Genomic DNA, 23,308 nt, shown 5'->3' on the forward strand with positions numbered 1-23,308 from the left:
CCCAGCAACTCAGGAGGCTGAGGCAGGAGGATCGTGAGTGCAAAGTCAGCCTCAGCAAGAGCAAGGTGCTAAGCAACTCAGTGAGACCCTGTATCTAACTAAATAAAATACAAAATAGGGCTGGGGATGTGGCTCAGTAGTTAAGTGCAGATGAGTTTGGTTATACAGAAGAGACGGGGTACTGGACGTGGCAGGCCCCTAAGAAAGAGGGTCAGGAGTAGGGCTGAAGGCAGGAGGAGAGGAGGATGGGACAGAGGCAGACAGACACATAATGTGGGAACAGGTCTTCAGGAACTTCTGGGAGATGAGGTAGGGCATCAGGGATGCAGATGGAGGTGTTAGGGACAACTTGATATTGTCATGGTTGGGAAGGAAGGCAATGTGGGGACCCAGTTTAGGTTGGGGACAAATCTACAGCAGTGGCAATCTCTTTAGCTCAGAGACTTTCTCCATGGTGCCCAAGAGAACGGTGCAGTGCAGTTCATTGAGGGCTGGGCTAGGGGAGTGGGAGGATGGGGGAGCAAAGGAAGACATGAGGTTGCCAACAAGGCAGAGGCTGAATGGAGGCCCCCAAAGCCTAACCTGGCTGGGGAAGGAAGTAACAGCAAACATAAGCTGACAGACGGAGGGAGAGAAGGTAGAGGACACGGGGATTGGAGGGCCCATCCTGACAGCAAACAGGCCAGAGAGAGAGGAAGCTGTGGTGAGAGCGGAGTGTCTAGGTTCATGCAGGTGGAGCTGGAAGTGTGGTCGTGAAGGCTTCAGATGATTGGACCGGAAGGCATAAGTCTGTAAAGGCTATTTTTTTAAAACAAGAATTGCCTGAAGGTGGCATTAGAAAGACAGTGAGGCCCCCTCCACCATGGGCATGGGAGAACAGAAAGGTGGAGGCCCCAAGGAGACCATCGGCGCCTCCCTTATTCCTTGCCCTCTCCCCATGTGTGCCCTAGACATTCGCCTAGACTGGGTCACCTATGTTCCAGAAGATAAGGAGGATAAGCTGGTGGACCTGCTAGTGTTTTATGGACCACCATTCCCACTGCGGGATCAAGCCAGAAAGGAGATCGTGTACCCCGAGACCCCTGAGAGCAGCAGCTTACCCTGGTCCCCAAGCCCCTCCAGCGTGTCCGAGTCCAGCCATGCAGCTTCTTTTCCAGTGAGCAGGGCTGTGGGGGCAGGGGAGCTGGCCACTCAGGGTTGCTGAGATACAGCCCAGGGGCCAGCTGAGCCTGTATAAGAGCTTCAGCTACTCTTGGTGACAGGTGGAGGCCTACTCCAATGCCAGCACCAGGGCTGCAGCGCAGATCATCTCAGTTGTCCTGCAGGAGCATGCGGGGGTGCCCTCCGACCTCCCCTACTATATCAGACCCCAGCAGGTGGTGAGTGAGTCCAGGTGGACCTGTCTCTGGGGGTCTGCCCTGGCCTCCCAGCAGGCACAGGGCAGTACTGAGGCTGCTGTGTCCATGCCAGGTGGTCCCTGCTGGGGGAAGTAGCACCATCTACATCTCCTTCACACCTCCAGTGCTCAGCTCCGACATCCAGCAGAAGGTGGAGTGTACTGGCTACGCCCTGGGTTTCATGAGCTTGGACAATGAGGTGAACGTCCTGGGGTGGGGACCATAGCCACTGCCTCTCTCCTGGGTGGCACAGTGCTGTTCGATCCAGGGACCACCAGGGTGATCAACGGTTGATTGGGCTCTGTAGGTAGAAAGAGAGATTCCCGGGAGGAGGCGTCGCCTGCAGCACTTTGCTGTGGAACCCCTGAGACTGGACCTGCATGGGCACGTGAGGCATGCGCAGTGAGTGCTGGGTGGTCCCCTCTCTCTCCATCCCCCTATGGGGACACCCTCACCGTCTCTGATGAGGCCAGTCAGGGTTATTGGAGTCAAAGGACAAAACTACTTCTTGGGCTCCTAGAGTAGAACACTCCAGGAGAAAGCTCCCACCCAGGCTGACCCACCTCCTGCTGGGGGCTGAGGGGAGGAGAAGCCAGCAGGGAAGCCCAGAGAAAGGCTGGCTAGAGACCAAGTGAGCAGAGGGGACAGCCAGGAGGCCCCAGATGCCTGGCTGCCCCAGCAGTGTCTATCGCTGGGCAGACTAAGCGTGGAGCTGGACAGCAGTGGCAGCTTGGAGTTCTGGTGCCAGGCCAGCGACCTCATCCCCGAGCAGCCCTGCTCTGCGGTAAGTGCTGCTTCCCCGCCCCTGGCCCTGCCAATTGACCTGAACCTCCAAGGTACCTAGGGGCTCTGCTGGGGCACAGGCCTTCTGTCCTGAATCCCCTCCCCAGAGCCACAGGACTGAGAGGGTGAGATGAACCCCAGCTCCCCTCTTCTCTGGCCACCCAGGTGCTGAGTGAGCTGCTGACCACCCGCCACCTGAAGCTGATTAACACTACAGAAATACCACAGTACTTCTGGCTTCTGGTCTCCAGGCCCTTTTTTGTTTCTCAAGGCCAGGCTCCTTGGGACCACAGAGCTGGCTCTGGCCAGGAGCACGAGTCTGAGAAGACGGCCCCAGGGGGCAAGCAGATGGAGCTCCGGCCACAGGAGAACATGCTGGTCAGTGGAGGGGTGCGTGGCTCTGGTCTCTCTGTACATGCTCACACTGCCCAGACAGCACCTGCACACCATCCCAGGCACTCTCTCTCTGCACAGGGGGCTTTCACATGTGTGGAGGGACTGGTCAGAGTGCACCGGCCACACAAGTTCTACAGACTCACCCAGGCCTCCCCCACTGCCTGGTGGGGGCCCATGCGTTCCTCCTCCTCTTCACACTCAGACTCCCTTCCTTCTCACATGCCCTCACTCAAGGGTTTGTGCCCCCCCAAGAACCTTCTCCCAGAGGTAGAGGAGCCAGACACAGATCTGCAGAATGGTGGGTGAGCTCCTATATCATTCTGCCTTGGTTCCTCCTTCTGGGGCTACATGGAGGGGAGAAGGGGAGACCAGAGCATAGCTAGAGGTCCCTTTTGCCGGGGCTCCAGGGTTCCCCCAAGAGACTCTGGGTTTAGGTATTTAAAGCCCTCGGGCAGCTTGGAGGAGGCCCTATGGCTCCCAGGGAAAAGACATCATCACATGGTGGCACTGCCCCTCACCCTGTGTGTGTAGATAATGCTCAGGCATCTGGCTCCGGACCAGAACTCTCCCCTCAGTTTTAGATCCAAACTCAAACTGTAAAACTGAATTCCCCATAACCCTCCAGACCCTGTCCTGCTCATCTAAGCAAATACTACCTGCCCCCTAGTGCCTAGATCAGAGCTCTGTCTCCTCCTCCTCCTCCAACCAACTGCCAAGCCCCATGGATGCCCCTAACTCTCGGTGCTTCTCACTTGTCCACACCTCTACATGCATGTCTTGTTCTATAACAATTATTTCCAAGCCTAGCAGTACATCAGTGGCCTTTAGAAATCTTGTTAAACATACAAGGTCTCAGGCTGTACTTTCAGAGATGTCACGATCTCAGCTAAGACCCAGGAATCTATATTTGTAACAAATGCCTCAGTCGATGCTTATGAGCTAGCACATGGAACTATCTGGGAGCCAGGAGTCCAAGCCCCATCCTGTTGGCCTAAGTTCGGTCTCAGCCACCTGACTGCTGTCCTCAGCCACTTATGCTCCTGCAGCCCACCTCCCACTAGCAGCCAGAGTGACCTTGTGGAAGGCAAAGCTGACTTGGACACACCCCTGCTTCAAACCCATTACATGCCCCTCACTATCCTCAGGATAAAGGCAAAGTCCTTCCTTGGCCTATGGATGGCCAGAACCCAGCTCTGATCAAGGGCAGTTTGCTTATTGTCCTTCTACTCTAGCCTCTGACTGTGGAGGGCACCAACAGGGTGCTGGACACAGCACCGGTGCAGGGAATGGATGTGCCAGGCAGGGGTGCTGTGGAGCTGTTTGTTGGGAAGCCTGGGTCAGTCTGGGCCCTGGAGGCTGCAGGGACGTTGCTGGGCCTTCAGAGGCTTGGGGGAGCAGGATACAGTTCCAGATGGGGGAAGCAGCACCTGCTTTCAGCAGCTTGAGCCAGCGCCTGTCCATGTCCATACAGGTGGATGTGTCCTTCTCTCTCTCCCTGGAGCTGCTCTCCTACCAGAAGCTCCCGACCGACCAGATGCTACCTGGAGTGGATATCCAGCAGAGCACAAGTGGAGAGAAAGAGATGGTGTTTACTCAGGATCTGCTCCTGGAGTTCACCAATCAGACCACACAGGCTAGTCCCAGGAGGGCTCCTTGAGACGGGGGGAGAGTAGGACTAGCTGAGAGCTATTCCCTAGAGTGAGGAAGATATCACCAGGCAGGGCCTTCATATGAGGAGCCCTGGCCCCTGTCCTGAGGACAGTCTGCCTGGAAGAGGCCCTGTGTAAGGAGAGTCCTCATCCTCACCTGTTTCAGGAGCCAAGTCAGGTGAGGGGCTGGAGGATGGGAAATGAGGGAAGGCTCCCTGGAAGAGGTGACAGGTGAAGCCTGTGAAGGGAAACCACACAGGTCAAGAAAATGGACGAGTGGGTGGGACATGAGCACCTGAGGCAGTTGTGAAGGATGATACTCAGGCTCCATGGGGCTCCACTGGCCAGGTGGTCATGGGCCATGATGTGGAACAGAGGGGAGCAAGGAGCTGAACTGGGGCTGTGGGTCAGGTGTAAGAAGGAAAAGAGGCAAAGCAGGGGAGCTGGAGCACTGCTGCCCAGAACAGAGTAGCTGCTGGGGCTGACAGTGCGGCAGGGGCTGCTGAGGTGCTCTGGCAGGCAGGGCATGGGTGGAGAACCTGAAGGTCAGGGCTGAGGCAGGATGGCCCAGGATCTGAGACTGAAGACTGGGAAGGGAGGAAGAGTGAAAGAAAGAGGCTGACCTCCATGGGAGCAAGGCTGGCACCACTGGAAAGGACAGCAGAGGGCGCTGTTCTGGCCTGTCGCTGTGCAGAACCTCACCAGCAACTCCTGGCTTATGATGACAGTGCCAGCCCCCTGCTGCCCACTGTGCTGCTACCACTGCTCTGCTCAGAAGCATTGGTGCTCATGGGGCATCAGGGTTCCATGTGATCCAGTGACCCTGGCTCAGACCCCACTATAATGGGCAAGGTCACTCCATTCCCATCAAGTCAAAATCTGTTCCCCAGGTTGTGCCCCTGCGGGCCATTGTGACTGTGCCTGAGCTGCAGCTGTCCAGCAGCTGGGTAGACTTTGGAACCTGCTTTGTGAACCAGCAGACATCCCGGGAGATCTACCTGATGAACCTCAGCAGCTGCCGGAGCTACTGGGCTGTGCTGATGGGTATGTTGGGCCTCACACCTGCTCACTGTTCCCAGGTGGGGCTGGGTAAAACTTATCCCTCCCAGTGTCTGTGTGTCCTGTCCCTTTAGACTGGCATCTCTGGGCTCATATCACTTGGAATTTCTAGAGACAGGTAGTCCTCTAAACCTGTGACCCCAGGTTTCCCTGTCCTGTGGAATTGGCAAGACCAGAGGTGAATCTTGAGAGGATGGGCTGACCTGAGACAATTAAAGGCTTCCAGGACAAAACATGGAGCTGCCTGTACCCATGTGTGTCTTCCCTTCCCCTTGATGCAGGTCATCAGAGTGCCATCAAGGAGGCTAAAGACTTTGTTGTCTCCCCAAGCAGTGGGTTGCTGGAGGCACGACCCACCAATGCGCCCCCAACCTCCATCACACTTGAGGTGTTCTTCACTCCCAGGTACAGCTCCTCCCCACCTTCTGGCACTATCCACAGGGCTGGGGGGCCCTGCAGATCTCAGCCCCTCCTCTTCCACAGGAGCAATGAGCTGTATGAATCCACGATGGTGGTCGAAGGCATGCTGGGAGAGAAGTCCTGTGCCCTGCGGCTCCGGGGCCAAGGCTCTTACGATGAGACATTCCTGGAAACTCACCAGCTCTGAGGCTCACCCCACCCCTCAGCCCCAGACTTAGCTTAAGGAACAAGATGGCACAGGTTGATGAACAGGTGTGCGGGGCAGAGACATGGACTGAGGATTTCTAAACAGCTCTTGGGATGGAGGAGCCCCGCCCGCTCTGAGGCAAAGGTCTTGCCTTAGCTTTGGGGACTTACAATGTAGTGCCTAACACAAAAGAGGCCACACCACTGTGGAGATCATAGCAGTTCAAACTCAGATGAAGCACACAGAAGTCCCCCAGGGAAAACACCCACCCACTAAGATAAGATAACACACGATTGATTATACCATTGTCCCCTCCTCATTCATGAGGCCACAGTTTCCTAGGATTTACATGGGGGCCTTGTGGGCTGGGTGACCCACAATGACTTTGGCCCAGCTCGAGGGGGCCTTTTGGTAAGGCCCAACACCCTGCCCACTCCTGTACTGTGTTATCCATGTTCACAGTTTCCAAATTATTTAAAGTGCCTTGATTTGTTCCCACCACCAGTGCCGAATGTCCCACGTGGATTTGCTTCCCAAGAGCCACACTCTGGCTGCCAGAGTAGGGCCGTCTGGGTAGTACCTTGAGCCAGGGACTCAGTTCACAGGGTATTCAAAGACAGTAGCGGCTCCCATCCCAGTGCCAATGCACATGGATACCACTCCATACGCCCTGGGAAAGGGAACTATGTTGGCTGGGCACAGGTACTCTGGGCAGAGGCCCAACCCCCTGACCAGAGGATACAAAAAACCAGAAGACCAGATCTTGGATATTCAGTCCCCCGACTACGTACCTTGGCATCACAGTGGCAGCTGTACTCTATAGGCCAGAAGCCCTTTCAAGGCTGACCCTCAGGGACAATAGAGATCATGTCCCTATATGCCCAGTTCAAAGTGCATATTGACCTCCCAAAGCTACCACCCTTTGAAGCCCCAGCTCAGCATCCCCCATGACACCCCAAGGGGAACAGCCTTACCTCTTCCCACAGCACTTTAGCTCATTCAACAGCTGATGTCCTGTCATGCCCCAGTGCAGCCCAGGGGGTGACCCGGGGCCACCGCTCCTCCCAGAGGGTTCATCTTCTCAGGGGGGATTCCTAGATTTTCCACACAGTAAATAGCCTGGACATGCTGACCCCCTCCCCTGCATGGCTTGTCCACTGGCTCCCACTATGTGCCCAGGGACCAGGCAGTGGGAAGACTAAGATTCACCTGGCCTCACTGATATCAAAGATGTCCATATCATTCACTGTCAGCCCTGGAGGTGAGGTTCAGACCTGGGCAGGCATCCTCCAGGCCAGCAGCTGCCCCATCACTCACCTGGCTAGAGTTTCATAGGGAGAAAGAGTTGGGGTGAGGAGGATCAGAGCAGAGGAGAACCAGCCCACCGTGGCAGACATGCAACTTTAGCCTACTAAATGATGCCCATGGGCAGGCATCCAGATCTTCTCAGACCTCCACCCATGCACAGGCTCACAATTGCCTAGTGTGCTGTCACATCAGACAGGTGAGTGGGTCTCAGCTACAGGTCACAAAGGCCTTGGGTATGGAATGCCAGCCTGCCCCATCTTTACTCTGCAGCACCTGCAGTTCTATCCCCAGTACTCACCCCCAGCAGCAGGGCATGAGGGGACCCAGGTCTAGGGTCTGAAGGAGCCACTGACCTGCATTCTCCAAGGCTGCAGGAATGGCATATGTAGGTCCGATGTCCATGACATCGGGGGGGGGGGGGGGGGACTCCAACCTGCATAGGACCTCAGGACCCCGAGGATGGGGAGGCCCAACTCTTCTGCCTTCGACCTCCGGGCCAAGAGAATGGCAGCTGCTCCATCGCTCACCTGGCTAGAGTTTCCTAGGGAGAAAGAGTTGGGGTGAGGAGGGATCAGGGCAGAGCAGAGGAGAACCAGCCCACTGTGGCAGACATGCAACTTTAGCCTACTAAATCTGGGGACATGTCTGGTCCTATGGGACATCTGAGGGATTGGCTAGAGGTCCTCAGAAAATGCTGCCCTAGGGAGGGGAGGATGTCTGGGGCCATCCAGAGTCTTCTTTGCTATCAACCCAGACTGCCACCAGGGGTTGCCAAGGGACCTGGTCTGCCCCAGACTCCAGAGCAGAACAGCCAGCCTGGTAGCAGTCCCTGGTGGACCCGCCATCTTTGAAAGCAGGCTTCAGTTTGGCCAGGCCCTCCACGGTGGTGTTGGGGCGGATTCCCTCATCCTGGGACACAGTGATGGTCCTCTTGATGCCCTTGTCATCATGGATGGTGGTGGTCACAGGCACAATCTCAGCGTGGAAACAGCCCTTGCTCCCCTGCCAGCAGCAGGCAGCCAGGCTCTTCTGGAGCTCCCTTCCTCCTGTCCTCACTCTAGCCCATTGTGGCAGACATGCAACCTCAGCCTGCTAAATTCAGGGACATGTCTGGTCCTAGGGGACATCGGAGAGACTATCTAGAAGTCCTGAGGACAACCCTGCCCTGTGGAGAGGGAGCCTTGCTGTGGCCATCCAGAGCCTCCTTTGCTATCAACCCAGGGTGTCCACATCCTGGCTGATTCCAAACTTGGGAGAAGGGAGCTTGCAGGTGGTTTTGCTTCTTAGAGCCCTTTGCCCAAGACTCAGCCTGTCAGTTGCCTCTGCTAGTCTGAGGCTGGAGCCCCAGGAACATTTGTGATGGCTTCTGCTAGCTTTCCAGGGTGACCCCAACATCTGAATTTCACCCTTTCCTGATTCCACAAATCTAAAGTGACATATCCTAATTTCTGTGATGTCTTTTCCAACTCAAACAGTTGAACCCTGAGGTATTTTAGGGTTACCCTTGCAGCCCTATGCAAACTACACCACCTAGGGGCATTTCAATAGTAGGAACCCAGAGCTTCCAGGAAAGCCCACAAGACAACCTGACCCAAGAGGCTAACAGTCCCTCTCTTGGAGAAACCCACCTGGACCAGGCACAACTCCATCTTTTCTGTCCCTTCCCTGTATGGTCAATACTGGCTGATCTAGCTTGCTGCCCAGAGGCTAAGCCTGACGTTTTTGTGACATCAGTTCAAACCCAGGCCTACTCCAGAAGCTAGTGTGTCTAGTCCACAGAATCACTGTCCTCACACCCCAAGCCTCCAGGAAGCCTCTGGATACCAAGTCCAGTCCCCAAGCCAGAGTCAGGTTGGAGTCATGGCCCTCCTTACGTTTCAAAGAACATAGGTGGAACTGAGGCTTAGGTAGGGAGAAGGCACTCAGACTCAACATCAACAGTCAGTCTGGGACAGTGAGCGGCCACCAGTTCAGAATGGTACTACACCCTTTCTGTTCCCACCTGGGAGGTATGAGGCTTGCAAAACCCTCATTCACAGCTGTACCCTTGGGACAAGTCCATCTCAGAACACTCAGCATAGCCTCACAGTCTCACCCTCTAGCTCTTTCAAGGTCCCACCCCAGCAACACTCACTCCTGCTGGGAGGCCACGGCAAAGGTGTCTTGTTTCTCCCTTGAAACGCCAAACCACTCAGCCACGTTCTCCGAGGTTATCCTAGGACACAAACAGCACACTAATTGGAGATGGTTTGGGGGCCAAGGCCAGGCTGTAACACTGTTTTAACACTAGGTCCATGGGACTAAAGGCGGGGAGGGCTGGTCCATGCCAGAGAGACAATAGTAAGTATTCCAGAGGTGGCACTCTTTTCCCCAGCATGGGCATGGAATAGATAGTCACCCTGCTGGCCAGACTCTCTTCCAAGAGGGAGGGTAGGCTGCATGCAGGGCAGAGCAGAAGAGAGCGTGTTCCTTGGTGAGTTGCTTCAGATGAAGAAGAAATTCAAGGGGTTTGTTGGGGCTCCCTATGGCCAGCTTCTACTAGGGTCTCTAGGTTACCCTTGGAGGTACTGTATGTGATCAATTCCAAGACACAATACAAACCTCAACCTCCTCGTACATCCATGGGAACCAGGCCTCCCTGCCCACAGGCCCTGCAGATGGCACTGGCTGCTGACCAAGATGCTGGACTGATGCAGCACACATCACAGATTGCATGTGACAGGCCCCCAAGGTCCCTCACCAGCATGTTATGTTCACCAGCTCCCCGCAGTCAACATTCTAGGATCCCACGGTTTCAGGAGATGGGCTGTCATTGTCCTACTCGTGATTAAGCACTCAGAGGGGGTATGATAAAATGGGCTATATGTGGAAACAGAAGACTCAAGGGCCTCAGGGACAGGAAATCATAGCAGCATTGAGTTCCATGCTCAGAGTCCCTGCAGAGCAGATGTCATCCAAAGGAGAGAGGAAGAGGGTTGGCATTGCCAGAGACGAGGAGGAGCTGAGGATGGGCACTCACCCCATGGGGATCAGGCAGTCTCTGGCCTTCTTGTTCTCCCTCACATAGGAAGCAATGTTTCCAGGGTTCAAATTCCAACCCATTGACATAAATTCCACCTTAGAAGGAGGAAAATGAGGTGAGTCAAACCAGCTAGGGTTCCAGTAGCAATGGCTGGACACTTGGCAAGATGTGGGAAGAGCCAGGGAACCCTCAGGAAGTGCAGTGCACTGTCTGGGAGCCACTTGCCAGCAAAACAGAGCTGGGGTGTTGCTGAGCCCTATTTCTACCTTTACCCCAGGACAGAGCAAAGTCCTCCCAGGGACAGGCGCCTCTGTACTTTTGAACCAGTCAATTGGCAGCTCCTGAGAAAAGCATTCTAGTATCCCCCACAGTACAGGAAACACATCCAGTAAGCCCAGGCCCTGTCCTCAGGGCCCACAAATGTAGAGGAGAAGAGACAATCAAGTCTGTACAAAGCTCACATTGAAAGCCAACCTGAGCTGTACAGGCAGGGAGGTGTAACAGGCTGAGAAGATGGGGAGATGTCCAGGGTAGAGAGGTCTCGCCTCTGAGAGGAGAAGGGAGGCAAAGGCCTCAAAAAAGATAACAGGTGATCTCGATTCAGTGTCAAAGCACTAGGCTGAACTCAAAAGGGCACTTCAAAAAGCATCAGTCACATGATAAACACCTGCTGGTTTTAGTTTGTTAAAGACTCCATTTAATCCTGTTATGAATCAATACACAGCTGAGCTACAGATCCCCTTTTATAGAGGAGGACACTGAGATCATGAGTGGATGGAACCCAGCCTGAATCCCGATTTAGGCAGTCTTGCACCAGAGCTCATTCCCTATTAGAAAGTGCTAGGCAACAGTCCATAGAGTCTAGTAGATGGTCGAGTTGTGATGTGGGAATCCTCCCAGCCCCAAACCTTGGTACCCCAGCAACACAGTGCTTAAGCTGCTGGGGAATTAGATGCCCATAAGAAACTCATGAAGACTAATGCTTCAAATTACCCACACCTACACTTCCTCAGTAAGACAGGAAACCAGAGACATCAAGGGGCAGTCTGGGTTTTGCCCTTGCCCGGATCTCGGTGGTCTTTGGCTATCTAACAACTAAGACATAGGTCAGGCTAAACAAGTGAAGGTCATCTAGGATCTGGCCTGAGACCAGTGATGCTTCCTATCAATAAACATTCTATAGAGGATCTAAAAGGCAAACAGAAGCATGTAATAACTAAGGTTTGTCCCCTCCAAGGCTGCCACAGCCTCCCTCACCCTGCCTGAATAGCCCCAGCATCTCTGCCCAAATCTGCAGACACTGCCATTTGTTGCAAGCAAAGACAGAGCCATGATATGGGTAAAGGTAACAGTGGGAAATCACCAAGATATGAACATGGCCCTCAGAAGCTGGCAGATATTTCTACCTGTGTACCAAGGTAGGAATAAGGGGACAAACACCCTAGGAAAGCAAAAAGTAATATATGGAAAACTATCCCTGGCATAAGGGAACCGAAACTGCAAATTATCTCAGAGAGCCCAAGTGCTATATTTTTCCAAACTGCTGCCCACTTTCCAGCCTGACAGATTTCCAAGACAGAATGCTTACAGGCCACTTTACTTTATCTAGATGGGAGCTTTTGCTGAGCAGACAGAATTAGGGGCCATTCCTAGGCTGCATCTAGAGGGATCCACACCTTTAGCTGCCTAAAGGAACCAGGGAATGGTCCTCAAATCATGGCCTCAAAGAACTGAGCGGAGGGAAATTAGTTTGATTGTCACCATTGGTTAAGGAGCTCTGGCAGAAAGAAATTCTTACCCACTGGCCTTGCCAATGTCATAAAACCCATTTCTGATACCACCTGCAACAAAAGCATTTCATAGCCATCCTTGACCAAGGTCTGTCTGTCTTAGGAGCAGCAGAGCCCCTGTCCCACCTGCTCTTTAGGTGCCACTCAGCCCAGCCCCAGAAACAGGACACAGGAGTGTCCTGAAGAGCTTGGAGCAGTGGCGAGGGAAGATCCTGAATTTTTTCTGTGCTCAGAGTCCTCTCAGAAATGCTTACTGCTGGTCCAGGAGATAGCAATATCACTGTCCCTAGTGGTCAGGGGCAGAAAGCCCAGGCCTGGTCAAGGGCATCACCCAGTCCCAATTTATCAGCTATGTTGGCCACTGCCTACAGTCCTGATGAGCACTATCTGTTGATGGTGGACAGAGGCACAGTCTCTGGGATGCCACTGAAACACAAAATGAAAGGCACAGTCAAACCCCTGCCTGCCAGGCTCTCATGGAAAGCAAGTCTGGGCTCCTGGGCCATGTGACTGCTCCCATCAAAGGTCACAAAAATCTGGGGAACAATCTAGTAGCCCTGCACCCATATCAGGTCAGATCCATATGCTGTCTCTACAGGTGCATGCTCCTCAGGACCAACACAAGCATATGATCTTCCATCCTATGTTTCTCCTCAATCCAATCTAAGGCAGAGAAGTCCATTTGGGCCATGAGGATCTTTTTCTCCCTCTGAAGATTCAACAGTGACAACTACCTATCTCTGTTTCCCCCAGAGAACAGAACAGCGGGCTTGTTCTTGGGACAGGCCACCAGAGCAAAAGCCATATCTCAAATATGAGGCCAGCGTCCATCCCTACCCGTTCTAGTAACCATATAGTTAGTTTTTCATATTCTATTCACTCTCCAGAAAGAGACGATCAGGGCTCCTCTTGTGTTCCCCCTGACCCAGAGTCCTCCCCATCTCCCAGACTCTGCTGATGAGATGGATCTGGAGTTCCCAGCTTGCTCAACTAGCAAAAGAAGCAATGTCACCATTCAGGGTGTTCATGTGGTCATTTACCTGTCAAAGGAAGATAGAGTCTAGTTTAAAGCAAAAGTCAATTTTGGCTATAATTAGTCCACAGAGAACCTTTGCTCCACTCCCAGAAGTGGAGTGTCTTGGCTCTCAGCCAAGAAACACCCCCCTCCCCAATGTAGGGGAAAGGTTGGGTCCAAAGACTAGGATCCCAAGCACTCTGGTTGCCCTGACATCTTTTGACATCTGGTGTCCATCCTCATCTCCACTTGCCACAGGCCAAGTCCCCTGGAGCCAGGACCCACTCAAGAATTACAATGATCAACACAGAACTAGAAGTAGAAAAGATTATCTCAGAAACTGGGCAATCCGGGCCATGATGGCTCCACCTCCAGGCTGAAGCACATTTCCTATTCAGGGGAAAATGCCTTTATCTAGAGTCAACAGTTGTAAGTATTAAAGAGAGGACATTTCAGATCCTTCTTCAGAATTGTTAGCCCTTGGCAGGCTCCTCTGAGGCTCTGGAATTTCAGGGTCTGCAGCAGGGGGAGCCAGACACACAACAGCCTGTACAGATCATATATGGACCCCTGTGCTGGAAGGTCCCAAGCTCACTTGCCCATGCACCCTATTCTTCGAAATCAGCACAGGCTGGGCAGGTGACCTGCCCTTCCACATAACATGGAATACATGAGGGAAAGAGCAATGCAAACCTTGAAGTCCAATAGCATTGGCCCTTAGGCAAAGGAAATGAGATTCTGCAAATGTACACTTCCCTGAGTATCCTCTCTCCAGGCCCTGCTGTCACTACAGAAGAAAAATAGTGAGTTCCAACCTAAGTGAGGCACACAGTGTCCTGTATTATCTTTTATTCATTTCAAGGGAAGAGGTGTAGGAGTGGGAAACTGGGTGGGAACACAGGTTGAGGCCTCATGTTCAATTTCTAACTCTGTTGCAAATGCACAGCCCCCACTCTCTCCATTTGTAAATCAGTGCTGAACTTGATTTTTTTGTTTTGTTTTGTTTTTTTTAAATATTTATTTATTTATTGTTTTAGTTCTCTGCGGACACAACATCTTTGTTTGTATGTGGTGCTGAGGATCGAACCCGGGCCGCACCCATGCCAGGCGAGCACGCTACCGCTTGAGCCACATCCCCAGCCCCAGAACTTGATGTTTTTGACGTTCCCTCATCTCTGTCCTGGAATAGACAGGATCTAGGGTGCATAGAGAACCCTGGTCTCAGGCCTCCTGGTACCCTCAGGTGCTGGAATTTCTGCACTTGGGATACCTACTTTCCTCATTAAGTAGAGTACTCATTAAGTAGAATGAATGCACGTGGAGGAGGTTTAAAGTGTTTAGGGTTGAAACAGATGTAGACTGGCTCTCAGGAGATCATATTGAAGTCAGTGGACTCCATAGTTCCCTTCAGTGACAACTAGGGGACTAGAGGCATGGAAGCAGGACTTTGGAGGGATGAGAAGACCCGGAGGCCCCTGCGCAGGGCCTGGGTGGTGCAATCCCCTAAGGAGATGTCCCCCAACTGCTCAGGCCTCAGCTTTACGTCCTGGAGAACTGCGGTCAAGACGGCAGACAGAAACTCATCTTGGGTGGCGTCCTGCAGAGTCATGTAAAGCTGTGGTGAGCTTGGCTACTGATACCTCACGCAGAAAAAGCGAATGCAGCTCACACTGCCGACTACTTCCGGCCCCCGCCCCAGGAAAATACGACGGAACCCGAGACCCCTGCGTCTCACCCCAGGGGCCAACCCCCGGGGGCCTCACCTTGAAGACGCCGCGGCCCGCTTTGCCAAGGGCCGTGCGCCATCCGTGCACCACCACCACGTCCTCGGCCGAGGCTTGCCTGAAGTTACCAAAGCAAGGAGCGGCCTGTAGCGCGGGACCCGACTCGGGCCGGCAGGTGAGGTGGCCCTGAACTACCTGCAGCCTCAACTTCACGCCGCTGAGACCCGCAGAGGAGTTTGAAATCGGCGCGCAGTTGGAAACAAACCCTCTGCAGCTCGGAGCGGAAGTTCCACTCAGTCTTAGAAGCCCGAACACCGCCCACAGCCCGCCCTCCAAAGGTTCCGCCCACCCAATCTCAGCCAACCAGAAGGAGCGTAACTTGAGGACACGCCCACCCCAGCCACTCTTACCTCAGGCCCCAAAAGCACCGCGCGGGGCTGTTCATTCCACTCAAAGTCCAGCCCTCTTGTGGGCTACCCAGGCCAATCAAGAAGCGGTTCTTTCTGGAGTCCCGCCCACAAAGGCAGTGGGGAAATCATTCTACCTTTCCAAGTTTTGGAGCCCAAACGGAGGCTGGCTCCCAAAATCTTGCACATAAACTGGGCCTCAACCAGAAGCCCCTTCCTCCAAATTCCTACACCCTGCCTGCTGCCAGACAGAAGGCTGGATCACCTGGGGTCCCTTCCTTGGCCTTTCTTTGGAAGGAGGAGTTCGGGACTCTTAATTCCTGTTCCCCCATCCTAGTTTGTCCTGCTCTGTCGCGTGTCCCGGCACCCAATCTACATACTCTTCATATTTCCAGCTCACCTCCGAAGGAGTCAAGTTCTTCCGGCAAGTCTTTCTAGAAGAACCAAGCAATTTGATTCCCAGTTATCACGGAGAGTGAATTTACAAAGCTGTGGTAGTGCAGCAAGCTCTTTAACTGGACAGAGAACATGCCACACTTCCTAGAACAATGTCACACCTGTTTGTGATGATTCAATTGGTTGTCACATTCCCCGTTAGGAAGCAGAGAAGAAGCTGTGTCCTGGGAGCCTGAAACGTGTTTGACATTTAGTACGTCATCAATATATATCTGAGGAATGAGAGAATTAACCAGGGCTCCTCCGCCTGGACTGTGTCTTCAACTCTAAAGAACAAGGCCAGGTGCTGTCTGACTGCCAATGGCAGGGCCATATGTTTACCTGAGACCTTGGAATGTTGTACTGCATTTACCCTAGACACCAAGGGACATGGTTCCCTGTGCATCCCCACTCTGGAGTGTAGGGTTGTGACCCTCCCTATTTCAACTGCAGATCCATCACATGCCTTAGATTCCTGAAGGCAGTATGCCTTTCCCATTGTCACCTGCCCATACTGCCAGTCCCTGCTGATGCTGCTACTGGCAGGATTGTGTGCTCCCCAGACACTTGGAAGGACACACCAGATGTCTCCCCTCGTGTCCTCTTCCCAACATCCTCCAGGGCAGGACCTTTGGACAATCTAGATCTTCAACAAATGGGACAGGACACTGTCACATCCCAAAGAGCAAAGCCAGTTTCCTATAAACCCTGGAAAAAAAAAGTTGTTCTCCCTTACCTCCTACCCAAACGACCACCACAACCAGACCCTCAAGGACTGACCTATCCATATCTAAAAGGAGGCTTCTGAGTTCTCATATCTGCTGTTCTGAGACCCCCCAAGTCAAGAGAGTGTGCCCTACCTCATTACATCTGGACAGGATTTAGACAGAATCCAGACAGGACTCTAGATTCTAAGGTGGAGCCATGCTTCTCAGAAAGAGAAAGCAGGTAGTCCAGACAAAGGCAACAGGACAAGCAGGATGCCTGGCTGGGAAGGGCCAGGTGTAAAAGTGTAAGGTGTAAAAGTGATAGACAAGCTTAGCAAAAGTCTCAGGTGGGCCAGGTGTCAGACACAGGCTGCTCTTGAGCTTCTGAGCTGTGTCAGATCAACAGGATAAGTGAGGGAGTGGAAGCTGATAGTCTAGAAAACTTCTGGCACTCATGTAATGTACTTGCACAGGAGATCCAGCTGCCCACAGACAGGAACACATTGCTGGGTTGGAGTCACTGCCATCACTGCACCATCACTGGACCTTCATTCCATTCCCAGGAGCCTTAGAATGGGAGTCCAGGACAAGGGACAGAAGGACACAAGCCTTATCTTCTGCCTTATCCAGATGGCCAGACCCCTACTGACATCCTTTGGGGCTGGTCAGAACGTGTGTGTGTGTGTGTGTGTGTGTATGTGTGTGTGTTTGTGTGTGAGCATGCTCAATGTTTTAGTCAGCTTTTTACTGCTGTGACCCAAAGATCTCACAAGAACAATTTTAGAGGAGGAAAAGTTTATTTGATGCTCACAATTTCAAAGGTCTCAGTACATAAACAGCTGACTCCATTCTTCAGGTCCCAAGGTAAGGCAGGACATCATGGAGGAAGAGTGTGGTGGAGGAATGTGGCTCAGCACTTGGCCACCAGGAAGCAGGGAGAGAGCTCTACTCACCCAGAGCAAAACATATACCCCAAAGACATGCCCCTCAGTGACCCACCTCCTCCAGTCATCTCCTACCTGCCTACTGTTGCCACCCAATTAATCTACATTAAGGGATTAACTCACTTTTGTGTAAAGCTCTCATCACCCAATCATTTCACCTCTAACCCTCTTGGATTGTCTCACACATGAGCTCTGGGGAGACACCTCACATCTAAACCATAACATCCAGCTTGTCAGATCTGTGTAGCTGCCCATGGCACCAGCAGCTGGAGAAGGCCCAGAGCCCAAGAGGGTCAAATAGAGCAGGGTTTGATCCTAACTGTGGGATGTGCAACCTGACACACCCTATCTTTTCCCCACAGAACAGAATAGCCAGAAGTACATTTTGAAGCCCCAGCAGGAGTCTGGAAGCCATTACAGGTGACCAGAGTAGACAACACTGTCCCATACACAGTGGAGCTATCAGACATTATCACACTTGATGACCCCATGCATAACGGCCAAATACTGTTCCCATGCCATAGGCAACATGTGGGCCATAGCTACAGAAAGTGTTGTGTGCAGAGTATGCATGTTGAAGACAGATGGGCTGTGGGTCCCTGGGCAAACCCCTTGACCTTTCTGAACCTTGGTTTCCCGACCACAAAATAGGGCTACTACAAGTCCTATCATTATGTTGCTCAGAGACTCTCATGAAATATGTGTGGGTGAAGGTTAACCCAGGGTTAGGCCCTCAGGGACCTCATCTTTTGTCTCCTGAGAAGGTCACTTAGTCTGAGTTGTGTCATCTAGAGATGGGTGTAGAGCCCAGGATCAAGGTTGCCTGGGCAATGAACTCCTGGCTTCTTCAGAGTTTCTGTAGTGCTGTGAAGCACTGTCACCTGTGCTCTGACTGTCACCTGTGCTATGCTCCCAGGGAAAGTGCAGAGAATTATTTTTTTGTAGATTCTTTTTTTAGGGAAGGGGTTGAATTCATTTTTTTCCCACCCATTTTTTTTATTGGTATGTTATAGTTGTACAATGATGGGATTCGTTGTTACATATTCATGCATGCACATGATACAACAATATAATTTGGCCAATATCATTGCCCTGTACTTCCCCCCGCCCTCCCCACCACCTACATCTTGTTCCCTTTCCTCTACTGATCTTCCCTTGATTTTCATGAGATCCCCCCCCCCACCTTTCTTTTCCTTTCTTCTCTGGCTTCCACATAGGAGAGGAAATGTAAGACCCTTCTCCTCTGGAGTTCGACTAATTTTTCTTAACATGATGGTCTCTAGTTCCATCCATTTTTCTGCAAATGACATAATTTTATTTTTCTTTATGGCTGAATAAAACTCCATTGTGATATATACCACATTTTCTTTATCCATTCATCCATTGATGGACTCTGAGGTTGGTTCCATAGTTTAGCTATTTTGGATTGTCCTGCTATGAACACAGGTATGTGTGTATCACCACAGAGTGATAACTTTAACTTTTGAGGTACAGCTGGTTCATATGTTGGTTCCATGCCTAACGTTTTGAGGAACCTCCAGACACTCATCAGGTTGCCCAGTTCATATACCAGCCCCAATGCTGGAAGGTCCCAAGCTCACTTGCCCAGTCACCCTCCCCTTCTTCCAAATCAGCACAGACTGGGCAGTTGTCCTGCCTTCCAGGAAACATGGAAGACAGGAGGGAAAGAGGAACATAATGCAAAAGCTTGAAGGCCAACAGCAGTGGTACTTGGACAATGGAAATGAGATAATGAAAGTGCACACATCCCCTGAGGTCCTCCTCCAGGACCTGCTGTCACTGCAGACAGGAGGGACAATGATTCCCACCCTAAGCGAGGCACACTCTGGATGAAGACACTCTGGATGTCTTGTAAGATTTTGTTACATTTCAAGGGTAGAAGTGTAGGGTGGGAGGCAGGGTTGGAATTAAGGGTGAAGTGCTGGGTCGAGACCTAGCTCCATAGCAAATTCAGGAGCCTTATTCTCAGTCTGTAAATGGTGGGCTGGACAAGGTGTTTTTTGATATTCTGGTCTGACATAGACATAGACAGGAAAACAAGGGGCACAGACAACTGTGGTCTCCTGCCTCCTGGAGTTTCCTGAGACCTCTGAGGCTTGGAATGTCTGCCAGTAGGCATTTCTGCTTTCCATCTGCCTTCATATGCAGAATGCACCTGGAGCGGGCACAAAGCCTCTGGGGACAGGGGCTCTCTGACTCTCAGGAGGCAATTATGGTGAACTCAGCAGAGTCCACTGTTACTCCCCTCAGTGACAACTTGGGGTCTGAAGGCATGGAAAAAGGACACCAGAGGGATAAGAAGACAGGGAGTTCCTAGAACATGGTCTGGGGGGTGCACTCACCCACAGAGATGTCTCCCAGCTGCTCAAGCCTCAGCTTCCTGTCCTATAGACCCACAGTCAAGACAGCAAACAGAAGCTCATCAGGGTCATCTGCTTGGATTCTTTCTATACCAGAGGTGGCTGTGTATCTAAGCTGTGGTCCCTTGATCTCCTGAACTACAGGACACCACTGTGGATAAGCTTGGGACCCTTCAGCATGGAGAATGGTATATGACCTGGATGGAATGTTGTGTATCTGGCTGTACCTCTCTAGACCTTGAAATATCAGAATATTAGTGAACTTGCCAAGGATATATGATGAAGAAAGATCCAGAATGTCTTCTCTTTGGTACTCACAGCTGTACCTTAGTTCCCAGGATACTACCTGGAACTGAATAATAACTTTTGTCAATCAGAAATGAGATCCAGCCTGGAGCAGGAGCCATTGTGGCCTGGATTACCCAGTTTCTGAGGTAACCTTTTCTACTTCTACCTCTGGGTAAGCCATTGTGAATCTTGAGTGAGTCATGGCCCCTGAAAATTCAGCCCGTTGGAAGCAAGGATCCAGATGGACATCAGAAGTCAAAAGATGTCAGGGCAACCAGAGTGCTTGAGATCCTGCTCTTTGGACCCAACCTTTCACCTGCTTTTGGAATGGGAAAGGGTTTGTTATCCAGACCAGAGCCAAGACATACAGGTCTGTGGGACTGGGGCAAAGGTTTTCTGTGGCCTGATTTTTAATCAAAAACAACCTATTGCTTATTTTTGGAAGTGTGGACTCTACTCCTCTGTCAGGTAAATGACCCATGAAAACCTTGAACTGTGACTTAGCTTCCTTTGCTAGTTGAGCAAGCTGGAGACTCCAGGCCCATCCCATTAGCAGAGGCCAAAGATGGGGAGGACTCTGGGGCAGGGGGATCCTTGGTGGAGCTCTGATCATCTGGCCCTTCACCACTTGCTCTCCCAGATGGGGCTGGAGTGTTCCATTGTTTCTACATGTAGCCTCAGACCCAATTGTCTTTGTCCTTTGAGCTGCATGGAGTTGAAATAATAGGGACATTAGCCAGTGAGAGAGCAGCAAAGGAAACCCAACCTCTAGGAACTGGCAGAAGCTCAGACTGCTGAACCTGCAGTTCAGGGTCTCCCACTCCCTGTCTACAGAATAACTCTTCAGCCTCACCCCCAGCTGCTCACTCATGTGACTTTTCTCCTTTCAGTTAAATTATCTGCCTCCTGCTGTCCTCCCTACTGTGCCCATTCTGTACCAATGGAGTAGTGCTCCTACTTGCTCTCTCTGCCCTAGCTAAATCCTGCCCCAGACACAGTCTCACCACTTGCACATGGCTTCCCCAAGCTCTCAGGCTTACAATGAGAGAGATCTTCCTCTCCAGTAGGTAGCCTGTGCTTCCCTGTGATGCGACTGTGACACCTGACCCTGCTATTCATCTCCTGTGGGATACACTCTGTGTTGGTCGGACCTCCTCTAGGGCATAGTACTGTAATTCCTCAGCACGAAATCAGTGGAGCTCTGTGCACAGGAGGGATTTTAGGAAAACTTGGTGGAACTGGTGACAACTAGTGTTATGGGATTAAGGTGGCTGGTCTGGGTTGCATGGGCCTAGGGAGCCATCCACCTGGGAGGCCTTGTGCAGTCTGAGTGCTAGCTCAAGGGTTCCCTCACTTGGCTGCACCCCAGAACCCCCAGATGCATTCACTCCCTAAGGTTCTAGATATGTATGTGGATAGCTTGGAAATGTCCCCAGTTACTGCTGGCCTGGGCAGATTCCACTGGGAAGACCAGTCCTTATAACCCTGAGCCCAGTGTGAGAGAATGGGAGCCCTAGAGCAAGGACTATTAGAACAGTGGTGCCCTGCAGAGCTCTTCATCTAGGTGAGAAGTGGCTTGTAGGATCCTGGGGAGTGTGCACCTGTAGAGATGAGGTCTGCCCATCCCTGTCCCATGGATCTGGTCTGGCATGGGCACTGGACTACCAGGTTGTTCCAGATCTTTGCACCCTTTGATGGGAGCAGTCACATGGCCCAGGAGCACAGGCCTGCTATCCATGAGAGCCTAGCAGGGCAGGGGGATTGACTGACTGTGCCTCTCACTTTGTGTTTCAGTGGCATCTCAGAGACTGTGCCTCTGTCCACGGTCAACAGACAGTGCTCATCAGGACTATAGGCAGTGGCCAACATAGCTCATAAGTTGGGACTGGGCTGTGCCCTTGGCCAGGGCCTGGGCTTAGTCTTGCCCCTAAGCGTTAGGGTCAGAGATATCACTGTCTCCTGGGCCAGCAGTAGCATTTCTGAGAGGACTCTGAGTACAGTGAGTGCAGGAGCTCCCCTTGCCACTGCCCCACACCTCCAGGACACCCCTGGATTTTTGTCTCTGGGGACTGAGTGGCACCTAGAGATCAGGTAGGACAGGGACTCTGCTGCTCCCAGGACAGACAGACCTTGGTCAAGGATGGTTATAAAATGCTTTTGTTGCAGATGGCATCAGTAGGTAGCAATATCTTATGACATTGGCATGGCCTGTGTATAACACTTGCTTTCTGCTCCTTAACCAATGGTGACAATCAAACTACTTTCCCTCTGGTCAGTTCTCACGGGCCATGATTTGAGGATCATTCCCTGGTTCCTTTAGGTAGTTGGCTTGGTGTAGGTCCCTCTTGATGCAGCCTAGGAGTGACCCCCATGGCTACTCAGGGGAAAAAACCCTGCCTGAGCACTTGCAGGTAAGGACAGGTAGCCTCTAAGGTTCTTCTCACAATTTTTCCCCCTTTTTTACTGCTTTGGATAGTGAATGCCAGAGGGTGTGACTAGGGAGCTACATTCTAGATCTTTTTTGTTTTTGAGGGAAGATCTTGCTAAGTTCCCCTCACTGATCTGAAACTTGCAAACCTTATCCTTCAGTCTCTTTGGTAGCTGAATTACAGATACCGCACCTGGCTCTCTTGAAAACTTTTCAGGCTTGAAAAAGTCTCTGTTCTTTGGAAAAATAAAGCTGAGGAGGCTTTGACTGCCTCAGGAGGTGAGTCGCACTGGTTCTGACCTTTTGGGCTGCCTTGGGATCCTTTCTGGATGTTTCTGGACAGAAAGCATCACTGGTCCTTGACCAGGGCTGAGATGACCTCCACTTGGTTGCCTGGTCTGTGTCTTAGTTGGAAGAGATCCAAAGTCCACAAACAGGGACTCTTGCAGGGCAAAGGTCACTGCATCCCCTGCCATTTAGTGTCTCTCACCTTCCCTGGTCTCACTGTGCAACAGATGCGAGTGACGTAAGAAGCATGACTGGAGCCTCGTAGGTTCCTCTGGAGCCATTTGGTTACCAAGCAGGTTAAGAACTGTGATTCTGAGAAATCTTGGATCTTAGTGTCTGAGGGGAAGGGACAATACCACTGGCACTGGCACATGCTGACCATTGCCAAGCGTTGGAGGGTGAAGTATTGCTCAGGCCATTCTAGCTGGGAACAAGCTCTTGGCCTAGAATCCCTTAATTAGGGTGACCATGACAAACTGCCCACCATTCAGGACCTCAGTATCCTCCCGTATAAAAGGGGACACCTACCTAAGTGCTATCTAGGTTTTTAAGAGAATTAAATCACATGTAGTGCTCTAATGCATGAAAATAGTTCAAATTAGCATTGTAAGCATGGAAGCACTGCCAGGGCCACAAGTTATTCTGTAGGCCATATGCTTCTTCTCCTCACAGTCCATTTT

At 52.0% G+C, this 23,308-nt stretch overlaps 2 protein-coding genes across 3 annotated transcripts in view; one reads left to right on the top strand and one right to left on the bottom strand.

The window, feature by feature from the left end:
- The window catches only part of Dlec1 (DLEC1 cilia and flagella associated protein), a 49,443-nt gene extending 43,053 nt beyond the window's left edge, over nucleotides 1–6,390 (top strand). Inside the window, exons 28-37 of one of the 2 annotated variants that reach the window (XM_027932201.2) lie at nucleotides 951–1,156; nucleotides 1,263–1,379; nucleotides 1,471–1,596; nucleotides 1,705–1,799; nucleotides 2,097–2,181; nucleotides 2,346–2,558; nucleotides 4,048–4,209; nucleotides 5,116–5,269; nucleotides 5,566–5,689; nucleotides 5,768–6,390. In XM_027932201.2, coding sequence (XP_027788002.2) covers nucleotides 951–1,156; nucleotides 1,263–1,379; nucleotides 1,471–1,596; nucleotides 1,705–1,799; nucleotides 2,097–2,181; nucleotides 2,346–2,558; nucleotides 4,048–4,209; nucleotides 5,116–5,269; nucleotides 5,566–5,689; nucleotides 5,768–5,891 — 1,406 coding nt within the window. In that variant the 3' untranslated portion in view covers nucleotides 5,892–6,390. The remainder of the gene's footprint in view (nucleotides 1–950; nucleotides 1,157–1,262; nucleotides 1,380–1,470; nucleotides 1,597–1,704; nucleotides 1,800–2,096; nucleotides 2,182–2,345; nucleotides 2,559–4,047; nucleotides 4,210–5,115; nucleotides 5,270–5,565; nucleotides 5,690–5,767) is intronic. The other variant, XM_071599777.1, reaches the window with a different exon arrangement.
- On the bottom strand, nucleotides 785–22,816 carry LOC114090310 (3-ketoacyl-CoA thiolase A, peroxisomal-like). The gene is made up of 7 exons (XM_071615852.1): nucleotides 22,641–22,816; nucleotides 14,790–15,018; nucleotides 10,219–10,316; nucleotides 9,334–9,414; nucleotides 4,383–7,740; nucleotides 4,004–4,117; nucleotides 785–1,698 (listed from the first exon to the last, which is right to left on the bottom strand). The coding sequence occupies exons 1-5, from the start codon at nucleotides 22,814–22,816 to the stop codon at nucleotides 7,731–7,733; spliced, it is 594 nt and encodes a 197-aa protein (XP_071471953.1). The 3' UTR covers nucleotides 785–1,698; nucleotides 4,004–4,117; nucleotides 4,383–7,730.
- Nucleotides 22,817–23,308: the final 492 nt, after the last annotated feature.

The sequence above is a fragment of the Marmota flaviventris genome, chromosome 1, assembly GCF_047511675.1.
Source record: "Marmota flaviventris isolate mMarFla1 chromosome 1, mMarFla1.hap1, whole genome shotgun sequence".
NCBI classification, from domain to species: Eukaryota; Metazoa; Chordata; class Mammalia; order Rodentia; family Sciuridae; genus Marmota; species Marmota flaviventris.

Coding starts and splice junctions, on each gene's coding strand:
- LOC114090310 (XM_071615852.1), bottom strand. CDS start 22,816: ATGGCAGGGGATGCAGTGACCTTTGCCCTGCAAGAGTCCCTGTTTGTG. Junction 15,019..22,640: donor ATCCCAAGGCAGCCCAAAAG/GTCAGAACCAGT, acceptor TCCGAGCTGCAG/AGGGTTTGTTTCCAACTGCG. Junction 9,415..10,218: donor GACTGCCTGATCCCCATGGG/GTGAGTGCCCAT, acceptor TTTGTGTCCTAG/GATAACCTCGGAGAACGTGG.